This window comes from Neopsephotus bourkii, unplaced genomic scaffold, assembly GCF_033783945.1.
Source record: "Neopsephotus bourkii isolate Nb327-2 ecotype Australia unplaced genomic scaffold, CSIRO-AGI_Nbou_v1 NB_1526, whole genome shotgun sequence".
In the NCBI taxonomy this organism is placed as follows: Eukaryota; Metazoa; Chordata; class Aves; order Psittaciformes; family Psittacidae; genus Neopsephotus; species Neopsephotus bourkii.
This window is the reverse complement of record NW_026902002.1, coordinates 7632298-7644369: the sequence shown is the minus strand read 5'-3', so window position 1 is coordinate 7644369 and position 12072 is coordinate 7632298. Positions and strand designations below refer to the sequence as shown.

Below are 12072 nucleotides of genomic sequence, written 5' to 3'. Positions count from 1 at the left end.
CCTCTCCCCTCAGCCTTCAGCCCTGGCAGGACTGGCTTCGGCAGCCGCACATCAGAAACAAAAGGCTTTTGACAAGGGGACGCGGTTTTGAGAAAGGCACCAGGCTCCCGCCCGGCCACGAGCGGAACCTCCTGCCGCAGCCGCTGCCGGAGAGCAGGCGGGATATTGCTGCTAGCCGGGGGGGAACACCTCTACGCACCCCCAGACCCCTGCACACCCCAGCTGCCCGCCCCCCCGAAGTACCGCTGAGAGGGCTCTCCCTTCCCACGGTGTCTCCTGATGTGGCTAGCACCGGCCCCGGGCTGTGGCCACACTGAGTGTCCGGCTTGGGGACGAGGACGGGCACAAACCACCTGCGGTAGCTGAGCCCCAGCCGCGCGGGGCCGCTTCCCAACCGCCTGCTTAATGGCACGTAAAGAGCGCTATTGATTTCCCGCACCGGCGCCGCACGCTCCGCACCCTCGCACCGCAGCTGCTCTCGCTCAGCTCTCAGGGCTCGCTCTCACCGCCCTCAGCGAGGCACCAGGCAGTGTGCCGGCGGGCGCTGGGCAGCAGCAGGGGCAGCCCAGCCCTGCCACCCCGTGCAGGGGTCTGAAGGGGCTCCAGCATGGCTCTCCGGCAGCTGACGCAGGGGGGGACATCTTTCAGCGGAGCTGCAGGGGAGCCTTGCTGCGGCTCGGGGCTGTCCCTGCCGCCTGGGGAGATTTACAGCCCAGCCAGGCCTTATTACACGGAAGATGCTTATGCTGGGCATTCCCCCCCCAATAGTTTCTTAACTTGCTATCCCATAAAGAATGTAGATTTGTGACGTTGAATAGGGGAAGATCATTTACCACTCGTAGCTCTTATTTAAAGGATCCGTACGAGTTATTTATTGTGTAAGCATAGACTGCAAGCTCTAGCGCAAGGGGACATGCTCCAGCCTCTGTGCTGCTCCTGCTCCTGAACAGGAATCCAGCCGGTAGTGGCCCCACGGCTTGGCTACCCTCGTGCTATAATACTTCCAGCCTCTGAATGAAGTCCACCTTGTGCCCAAAGGGAAGGAAAGATTCCAGCACTCCTGCAAGCACGGCTGCAGGAAAAGCTCCTTCCATTCTCCGGCATCCCTGGGGATGCAACCTCTCCTCCAGGGGCTGCAGCAATGGGCTGAGCATCCTGAGACCCCAGGCCATTTACCCCACTGGGATGTACTGCAGTCTGGGAGCCCTCCATCACTGCTGGGACATGCTGTTACTCACATATCCACCCACGGCAGTGGGTCTACAAGAGATTTCTGAACATAAAGGCACATATGGGGACCCAGGACTGGGATTAATGAAGCCTGGAGCTCCCTGCCACACACCGGCTGGGTGCAGGGCAGCCTGGGTGTCGCTTCACTTGGGACACAGCTGGGAGGCACAGGAGTACCCAAGCCCACACATCACAGCTGGGACTCACCCCGCCTGCCAAGCAGCTCACGCTGTGTTTCAGTCATTCCCAGGAGGCACAAGAGACCAAGCCGGCTCAGGGAACAAGAGTAGGAGGCTCCAGCTGCAAACGGTGTGATGCCGCGACAGGTTCCACTGGAAAGGCTTTGGGACATGGAATGTGGCAGAGGGAAGTCACATCTTCCTTCATCCTTCCACAGGTCCATGCCCTGCAGCCTTTCGTGCCCCGGGTTCACCCCTTTGCTTCAGGCAAGCGAGAGGTGACAGGGATGCCCCTTTCTGCTGACAGCCCTTGGTGTCTCAAAGGCTGGGTTGGGGGGCTGAGCAGGGGACAGGGAGGTGAAGGCTATGGGAGCCCTGGGCTTCCCTTCTTTGGGCCATGAGCCATGGATCAGCTGGTACTAACTGTCCTTATGCCTAAAACATGCTTTAGTGCAGGGTGCTGGCACACCAGAGCTCAGACCTGTGCGCAGCTGAGGCAGGCAGGCCAGCTGGTCCTGCATGGTCACCTGCTGAGGAACCAGGTCCTGGTGACTGTCCCAATGGTCACCCTCTGCTGCCACACAGCACAGCGCACACCACACACCGTGTCCACGCTGTGGGAAGCTTGTACCCAGCCCCCCGAGCCTGATCTCTGCCCTGCCAGCCTCACAAACACAGCTCAGCACTCACCAAATCCCATTGCCACGCCGTGCCGCTGCCTGGCACAAGGCTGAGCTCGCTGCTTCCCCCGCAAGGCAAAGCAAGCAGGATTCCCCAGGAGAACGCCAGGGCTGGAGCCAGCGTGGCCGAGCCACGTGCAGGACTGTCCAGCACCAGAGCTCCCTGCTCCCAGCCCTGATGAACCACACTTCTCCCTGGTGAACTCCAGCAGCTGGCACAGAGCAGGCACACAGCCCAGAAAAGCCCTGCGTGGAGCAGGGCTGTCCCCTCGCTGCTTCCCAATCCACTGCAGTGCCCCATGCCACCACCTCGCACAGGGCAGTCCCCCCGAAACGGTGCTTTCCCAGGGACAGCATCACCCTGTGCAGTGAGCAGGCATTGTACAACACCGATGGGCACGAAGTGAAACAAAACACGCTGCTTCAGCCATTTCCAGCCCCACGGAGCCTTCTCTTCCCCCACATCATCCCGCACAGCCCATGGCATCACATCCCCTTCCCCGGCACAAAGCAGGCTCCGGTTGGCAGCACTGCTCCTGGGAGCACAGCAAGCCAGCTGAGCAGTAGCCCCTGGCAGCCGTAGGAGAGAGGCGGCTCATTTCCAGAGTCATTACAGTCTGAAAAGGGTCCCATCAGGTATTCCGCCCGTTCAGCACATTTATTTCCCTAAACCACAGCGGGGATTTGTGATTCCAGGCTCAATATTAGTGGGATCTGCACGTTGGCAGTGCCCAGCCAGGAGCTGTCTGCCTGGGCAGGCAGGGCACTGCTGGGACAAGGCCCTGCCAGCAAGACTTGGACTGTGGGTGGGCAGCCCCAGGCAGCCCCTCACTCACCCGCGCTCTTGTGCCTCTGGAGTGGGTCCGCTCAGCATGTGTATGTACACGTGTGCAATTCTGGCAGCCTCCAGATTCACACCCATCCCAGCACCAGCCCTCTCCAATGCAGGAAAGCTCCCTGATGTGCAATGGGATGTCACCTGAGCCCCCCAGCCACTCTCCCTGTGCAAGGCATCTTGCAACAGAGCACCTCAGCCCAGAGGGAAGCACAGGCTGGAGCAGAGCGCTACATCACAGCTTTCCCACTGCAGCTTTCCCACTGAATACCCACCCTGGGGACTGCTGAGCCCCGCTGCCCCCCGCTGAACCTCCTGCCTGACAGCCCTCTGGCACAGACCTGCTGACAGCCCAGTTCTGTGGCACAGAGCCCCTACCAAGAGCTCCCACGGAGCAGCCTTTCCCTCTCTCCATGTGAAACTTGGAGGGAAACTCAGAGAGATGCAAACTTGAGCAGCCTTGCTCCAGCGAGGCGCATCCGGGTGCATGCCCCCTGCACCGGCAGGGACCCCAGTGAAGCTGAGCCAGTTGTGCACTCACCACAGTGAAATCACGCGATGAGCAGTTCTCGCCACTGAAGTTGCAGCTCTTGAGCATATCGTCGAGCTGGTGGCCAGTGCGGTTGACAATGTCAGCCATGTCGGGGTCAGGGTAGAGCAGGTCTGTGGCCTTGTGGCCATCCCGGTCCTTGGGGGGCAGCCCGGTCATGTTGGCCAAGTGGAAGATGTCAGCATCGGTGAGCGCTGAGTGCCGGTAGCGATTGATGTTGCAGATGGTGATGGCCGGGAAGACCATCTCACGCGTGGCCTCCTCATCCAGGGCCATGACGTGGGGGTGCTCCAGGTAGAGCAGCGCTGACTTGGTCGCCTGGTAGAGGAAGAAGGCGAGCGAGGCGAGGAAGGCGAGCGCCCAGAGGGTCTGGCGCACGCCCAGCCGCCCTGACCGGCAGATGTGTCCCAGGCCGTGCAGCGTGCTGGTGCTGGCGAAGGCGGCCAGGTCCCGAGAGCGGGGCCGGGCAGGCTCCTCGATCAGGCTCTCCTTATCCCCTTCTTCTTTCTCCTTCTGCTTCTCATCCTCCTCGGCAAATTTGATTTTACACACGATCTCAATCGGCATCTGCCCCTCGCTGCCGGCGTGCCCAGCCAGCGAGCTGCCCCCCGGCACGGGCACTGTCCGAGAGCCCGGCCAGGCGCTGGGAGGGGGCTCGGGTCCCCCCCAAGCCCCGGCACGGCGCCGGGAGGGCCGAGCCGTCTCGGGAGGGAAGCGCAGCCCCTCTCAGCAGCTCTGAGCCGCCGCTTCCCTCTTGTCTCACTAGTCGATCGTCTCCTTGTGCCTTCGCTTATCAGCACAAATACAGCTGTCAAAAACCCCTCTCTCTCCTCTCCCTCGCTCTGTCTCTCTGCCTCTCTCCTTCGCTCCTCTCTGGTTAAGACCCCAGCAGATACAGGCAGCATTTAGGCATCATGTGCTAATAAAATCCAGGGAATACTTAATAATTCAAGACATGTCAACATTATTTCATCGTCAAATAAAGAGCGAGCAGCAGAGAAAAGAGGCAGTGTGAGGGGCCCGGCGCCTCCGGGGCAGGGAGCCGCGCTGCACCCTCTCCCCAGCCCCAGCTATGAAGTGCGGCCGGAGCCACTTGTTTGAATGGCTCGGGAGCTGCTGGAGCCGTGCCGTGCCGTGCTGACCCGTGCGAAGCCGAGCCGAACCGAGCCGCGTCGTGCGGAATCGAGCCGTGCCGCGCCGCTTTGTGCGATGCCGAGCCGTGCCGCGTCGTGCGATGCCGAGCCGTGCCGAGCCGTGCCGAGCCGAGGCGGGCGGGGCACGGAGCCTGCCCCCTCCGCCGCCGCCAACGCTGCTCTTGCCGCCTCTCCCCGCTGTGCCCCGCCGGCCCGAGCGCCCCGGGGCAGAGCGCGGCGCGGCTCGGCAGGGGCGGGCAGCCTGCGGGCACCTCGCCCGGCGGCCCCCTCCTGCTCTCCCGCCTGCGGACTCCTCCTGCCTCAGCGGCTCCCTGGCCGTTAACCGCCTCCCTGCCACGGCCCGCCGCGCCCCGAGCCGGGGAGCGCCGGGACCCGTCGGTCCTGGTCCCGGCCCCGCCGAGAACCGGCCGCCAAGCCACCGCCTGAGCGAGGCTGGAGACGGGGCGCCGGGGGTGCACCCCCACCCACACTGCGTGCTCCCCGGTGTCCCAGAGCCACGAGGGTGGCAGCACCAGCGCGCACACCCCGTGACCACCGCTCCCCTCCCCGCTGCGCTTGCTGTGCTCCCGGGCTGGGTTCCCCCAGCTCCATTCCTGCCCCCCGGCCCCCGTGTGCCGCACGCTGAGCTCCGCGGTTCCCCAGGGCAGACCGCAGGAAACGGGGTCACTTCAGGCAGTGACCGGCTCTGGAAGAAAGGCTGAGCCGGGGTCCCCCTCACCTCCTCCTGCCCTGCTGAGACCCTGCCCCTCCTCGGGTTTTGCTCTGCTCTCTCCAGGCACACTCGCCTCCATCTGTCCCTGTGCGTAGCCTCACTCAGGACCCAGGGTGTCCTTCTGCACCTTCCTGCCTACAGAAATGAGGCTCTGCCTGCATCGTTCAGTGGGGTCAGAGCAGTGAAGAGGTTAAGGGGTTCACCCTGTGGTACCAACTACAGAGCCACTCGGTGCCTGGATTAGGTGGCTCCACACGCACACTTTCTGCCAGCAAGTCGTGATCTCTCCAAGCTTCCTGCCTCAGTTTCCCCAGCTGATGACAGAGGATTAGCTCTGCTAGAAGAGTTGAGCCGGACCCCTCACCCACAAGCCAAGCAACCCTCTGCAACATTGCCTAGTGACCCAGTGGTGGGGGAAACATCAGCTCCCCACCTCCGGAACAAGCCCAGCACTGGGTACCCTCCCCCAGAAGGCATGGCTCTGCTGGGGAGGAGCATGCCTGGCTGGGAAGCTGGGGTCCCTGGAGGACAATGACGAGACAGCCCCTCATGAGCTCAGCCACAGGCCTCGCCTCTCCCTGGGGACTGCGCCGCAGGTCAGTGTGACCTTCACTGTGCTGCCGATGCCAACGGCAGAGCTTTCCCCAGTCGTCCGGCAAGCACACACACATCTTCAATCTTCCCATCGATCTGTGCATGGCACACATGTTCCTGCCTTTGTGCAGGTCAATACAGCATGATAGGCTGCCTCCGGCAGTGAGCACGCACAGCTCCAGCCGCCCGCTTCGCCCTGCCCGGCGGATGCAGTGTGCACGTGCCAGCCCCGCATCCCCAGCTCGGAGAGGCATGGAGGGGAGTGGGCTGGGCGGGTGCCCAAACACCACCACCACCACCACGGGTGGCCACGGACACACAGACACAAGTCATGAGCTGCTTCCGCATGGCTTAGCCCCCAGGGATGCTTGGTGCTCCAAGGACTGGACAGCAAGGGACTGATCCTGTGACAAAGATGGTCCTTGGTACAAGGCAATGGGTGTTTGGTTTGCAGTGCCTGGTGCAGAGTCCCTCCCTGCATCTCTCCGTGCTGTGGTGGTGAGGGGTGCAAGGGCATGGGGGATCTGACATGCAGGTCCACCCTGTAAACGCAGATCCTGAGGCACAGGGCAAGATGATCTGTGTGAGTGTGAGGTTGGCAGGAGCTATGGCATGGACATGGCATGGGAGCAGGACTGTGTGTCTCCCAGCTGCCTACACAGCCCTTGCCCCCACATCACAGGGACCACAGACCCCACCTCTCTCTGGACATCTTCTGCTCCATTAGCAACTGCCACCTTGGCTGGGGACACCTCTCAGCATCGTCCCCTCCTGTGTGACCAAAAAGATATGTCTTCTCCTGCCCTTCTTCCTCTGCTGTGCCCTGCTTCTGCCTGGCCATCTTCTTTCAGGATGACCCAAGGCACAGCACTGGGCTGGGATCAAGCTGCCCAAGTGAGTGGTACCCAAGGGAAAAGCCCCAGCCCCACCTGTGGTTGCAGGCCTCCTGCATGCCAAAGAATGGGGAAGGCTTCACTACCAGGGAGCACCGGGGGAGGGGGTGTGCTGGGAGAGACACTGGGCTGGAGAGGCAGGGAGCAGAGCAGTAGCATGGCTGGAAGGGGAGGCAGCAGGGCTCAAGGACCACTTTATCCTGGGAGCAGCCAAGGCAACCAGCACAGCACCAGTTGGGAATGGCCACTCAGCAGCATGTCTACAGCCCACAGTTCTGCATTGGAGCCTCCCACCTGTAGCTGAATACTGCACGCCTGTGCATGGGGGGTATAAGGCCACAAGGAGAGACTCTGTGGCATGCAGTGGGGCTGCATGTGGGTGCTGACTTCACTACCTACTCTGCAAGTGAGCTGACAAAACAGGGAAACCAACCAAGGGCTCGCAATTGGATCAGGAGAGGGGGGTCCCTCTGCTTGCTCCCAAGCCCCCCATCCCAAGAGACTGCTGAGCAGCAGGGGCTTGGCGCAGAGCCCACACACTACACTCAGATGATGGGGGGAAGCTGTAAGTGCTGGGGAAGACAGGACTGGAATATGAAATGATGTTGACAAATCGGAGAAATGGCCTGAAAACAATCAGATACAATTCAAAAGGACAAGTGCCAAGAGCTGAGCTGGGGCGGGAAGCAAATCTGCCCAGAGAGTGGAGGGCAAGCAGCCAGAGGGCAGGGCTGCCAAGCAGGCAGGCGGCAGGGCAGAGCCCTCATCGGCAGTGGGCAGCACCATTGGCATGTCCGAGTTTAGCACCGACACCAGATGGATAAACAAGGCATGCAGAGGGTCAGACCCCACCAGGAAGGACATGCCGCACAGGTGCCATTATTTGTGCATGCAGAAGCTGAATTTCCAGATGCCCAGCAGCCAGGCAGCTGGCTTGGAAAAGCAGGTGGGAGCTAGGGAAAATCAAGGGAAGCCTCCTTCGTTTGGGATATGGGATCCGCCAGTTTAATATATAGGATATCTAGCTGCCCTGCTCGATGGATAACTAGATAGATATCTAGATGCCCTGCACTAAGCTCGATGGAAAGCAGGACATTGCTCAGGGCTGTGTGAGAAGGAGCGTTATTTGCAAGGACTCTGAAACACTGCTGTTGGCGAGGCCTCGGTGGGAGCTCTGTGCCTGGTCCTGGACCACATGTCAGGAAAAATCCAAACTAATTGGAAAGAGTAGAGAGGATGGCAATAACGGAGAACAGTGCTGGAGACTGGCTGGAGGCACTGGGAGCTTGGGCGAGAGCAGAGGAGGCCAAGAGGCTGCATCTGTAGACAAAATTACAGAGCACAGAGGAGGGGCTTTCTGGAGCATCAGGTCCCTGACACACTGTGGAAGGCAGAGGGAGTTAGGTGGGGTCTCTCCATGGGAGAAACTGGCCCACAGCCTGGAGGGGTGCCTGGTGGGACTTATCCTGCTGTGGTGCACCCCAGCACCCTCATGATAATTCATCCCCTCAAGACTTAGATGCTGTCATTTCTATTCTTAGGCTGATCCAGACGAGGGTTTGGTTGGGCTTTCCCTATCTTGCCATGAGTCAATGGATCAACTCCTTGCTGCACCAGCACTCAGCCAGCCTCCTGCCATGCTCTGGCACTGGTGCTGTGCTGCTGCGGTGAGCTCACCCTCCCAGCCACCCTGCGGGGCTGTGGCTCTTCACTGGGGGAACAGGGGATCGACCCCAGGGGCCAAAGGGTGCCATGGCTGGGCAGTGCGGGAGGGTGGGGGACACAGGTGGTGGGACAGTTACAGCCACAGGCTGCCCAAGGGGAGGCCCCCAGGAGGCAGCACCCACTTGATGCTGTGCTTGTCCGAGCTGGGCGGGACATGGGTCCTGCTTTCTGCGTACTTCTGCCGCCAGCTCAAGCCCATGAGCCGGCTGCCGCATCTTCCTTGCCAGCTCCACACACTTCAGAGCCAGTGCTGGCCGCAGCCCCGTGCCTGGAGGGAAGTGGATCTAGGGCGATCATTAATTTTGATCTAATTGAAGGAAATGTTGACTGCGGAGCCCAGCTGGCCGCAGCACTCAGCTCTGCCTCACACCAGTTGGATCCTCCGAGACCCTTTGAAACACGTCGGCTTAACAAGCACAGCCTTTCCAGCACAGCATGCTGATGGTGCTCACCCAGCAGGTCAGGGTCCACGGTGATGGCAGTGAACACCTCATCTGTGGGGAGATCTGGGATGACAAGACGTCCACTCTAATTACAGGAGAACAGGGCTGGCAATGGTGTGAAAAGCATGCTGGGCGTCACCATCCACCGTGGAGCTGGCTGTGGGGTGGCCACGGGAGCAGTAATGCTGCCTGCACCCCACTCGCCGAAACCTCTGGCTGTCTTGTGCCCATGATGAGCGGCAGGGCTGGGAATGGTGGGAGGGAGTCATACGCACCAGAGCAGGGAGCAGAGACATCACTGTGAAAACTGTGACCAGCCACGCAGTGCTGGGATGGGGAGGAAGGCAGCTCTGCCATCGGAGACCAGCCTTTCTGGCGGCCCTGGTCCTGTGGGCAGGCTATGTCTGAGCTGGGCTCTCTCATGTGCAGGGACCTGATGCTCAGTTCAGCCCACAGTGACAGATTACACGTCCGCCAGGGCTGGCAGATGCATTGGTGGTGTAGCACCCCATTAACGCACTGATCCCATTTACATAAACTATCCCCATTAAAAACAATACCTTATTAAATGCTTTACCCCAATTAAGTGCAACACCTTAATTAATGCAACACCCCAATTAAGGACAACACTCCCGTTCAATTTACTCCTTCATTAAGCGCAAAACCTCAATTACAAAGTCTCTTTTGTAAGCTGCGTGCACAAGCTCACACAAGATAGCCTGGACACCTTTCGCTGTTGCCAGAAAAACAACACTGGGTTTATGTGGCTTTTGAGGTCCTGCCTCCAAGGTTTTAAGGAGTGGGTTGCAGTAGGGTCTGGGTGTAGAACTCCACCATGGCAGTGAGGACAATGCCTGCCCATGTCAGAGCCAGGTTAAATCCCATAGACTCTTGATGGGATAATGGGTTCAAAAGTGAGCCCGGTTCATAGGAGAGGAGGGTCTGTGCTGGGCCCAGGCTGATTCCATGGTATTTAACCCTGGGGAGCAGGTTGCCCTTTTGAGGTGAGCAGCTGTGCCCCCATCCCAGGCAGCCCCTGTCCCCATGCACAGGGAGTGCCAGCAGGCAGTGGCTGCTGTGGGCTGCCCAGCCATGCACGGCAGCCCCTGCTTGCTTCTGGTCTTCATCTGACTTGCCATGGACCTGCTGCAAGAGGAGCAGCAGTGACCAGCATCCGTGATCCATGTCCTGCTCTGACCCTGACAGTACAAACCACCCCCAAACTGAGCCAGCCACTTGATCACATCAGTCAAGCATCCTCACGGAGACAAATCACAGCTATAAGCCTCCCGAATCCATAGAGAAGATCTCCCTTCCCAGCACGATGGGCACAGGTGTTCAGCATCCCCAGGAGGATGCTCAGCCCAGCACCCGTCTCCAGGCTCTGTCCGGGGGTGCCCGCTGGCTCGTGGACAGCAGGAGGTCAGGCTTGGCTAATGCTGCCCTCCAGGCCTGAGCGGGAGCAGTGGAGGAAATGGCCTCACTGCCCTCAGAGCATCCCCCGTGGCTGGAGAGGCCATCGCAGACGTGACCAGAAAGGGGTTGCGAGGAGCAGCAGGAGCCTTGCTCCTGAGCACTGGGTGCTGGGGTGAGCGTGGTCCCTCCTGCTCTTGGGAAGGGGAAGACATCCTGGGAACCACCGCTGCAGTGCACAGAGATACTCATTTGGTTTTATAGGCTCTTATTTCTGCAGCTGCTTGATCCCCCTTGGTCTTTGCCATCTTGAGGAGGGAGCCGGGCAGGCTTGCACGTGGCTGCACTGAGCAGCTCGGCAGCAGGGCACGTGCGTGGGGTGCTGCTGGGCTTGCATCACAAGTGAAAGCACCAGCATGGCAGGGAAACTTTGCTCAGCACCCTGCTGGGACAGTCCCCAGCACTATCCTTGCACAGCCCCTCTGCCCATCTCCACCACTTGTCACCTGCCTAGTGGTTTATAAAACTTTAAAGCTAATGGTGTAATAAACTCCAATAATGATATTGCAGCTGTACCGGGTCACCCTGGGAGGAATACATTATGGGAGCTGCAGCAGTCAGGCAGGGAGGTCAGCAATGGGGCTGCGAGATGCTCCAGCCAGCACTGTGGGAGATGGTCAAGCCTCTCTTGGCCCTGCTGTGAACAGGACACTCCCCCGTTTCTCTCCTTCCCAAGTGTCAATGAAGCAAAAAGTGACTGGAGGGCAGGCAGCCCACCTTGGCCATTGTCCCCCTTATCATAAACCAGGCCAAGAGACCACCAGGGAAAAAGGAGTTGGTGCAAGCAGCCAAGGGACTCACCCTAAGGCAGCCCACCTGCAGTTTTTGACTCATGGGCAGGGGATGCTCAGATGGAAGAACTGAGATGGGTCTGGGGGACCACCCTGCTTCCAGCAGTGGGAGGACCCCACAGCACTGGGGTCCCTGCTGGGGTGAGCCCCAGCCACAGTGTGTGGTCCCTGAACACCAGCTGGACATCCCTGTCCTGTCCTGCCCTGACAGTGCCAGCCCCAGTGCACACCACAGGGCTGGCATGCATGCATGCACAGCTGCATGCCTGAGCAGGGGTGTTGCTGAACACAGCTGTACAGGCACAGCTCGCACAGCTGGGAGGGAATCTCATAGCCAAGGGGACATGTCCAGAGCTGTGCCATGCCAATGGGGCAGGGTGCGGATGGATGCAGCTGGTGTGCCAGGAGGATGAGAGCCCCATCCCACTCTGAACAGCTCTGTTTCTGTGTCAGTGAGCAGGTCTCTCTAGCACTGTCATGGGAGCAGAAGGGTGATCAGTGCCAAGGGCCCAGCACAGCAGTGACAGGGATCCCATCACCAGGCTCTCTAGGCACCTCTGGAGAGGTGCAATCTGGAAGTAGCCTGGGTGCAGGGCACAGGTAATGCTGGCACTCCAGCATCACTTGCACAGGCAGCTCCCACCCACTGCTGCTCTGCCGTCTCAGCCCTGGCCCAGAGGGATGTGAGGGGCTGGATGGGAGCATGCCCAGCCAGCGAAGCATGTGGATCTGTTCTTCATGCTCCGAGACACATCACCCAGCTGTTCCCTATGCTGGGGTGTGCCTGCAGGCCCTGTCCTGCCCTATCCCCTG

General features: G+C 60.2%; 1 protein-coding gene across 1 annotated transcript; it reads right to left on the bottom strand.

Annotated features, from left to right (window-relative positions):
• Nucleotides 1-506: 506 nt before the first annotated feature.
• On the bottom strand, nucleotides 507-4761 carry LOC133221248 (acid-sensing ion channel 4-A-like; the record flags this gene model as incomplete). Its single annotated transcript, XM_061369961.1, has 2 exons — nucleotides 3303-4761; nucleotides 507-695 (listed from the first exon to the last, which is right to left on the bottom strand). Coding segments are annotated over exons 1-2 (928 nt in total), but the record flags the coding sequence as incomplete, so codon positions are not given.
• Between the last annotated feature and the right edge of the window lie 7311 nt (nucleotides 4762-12072).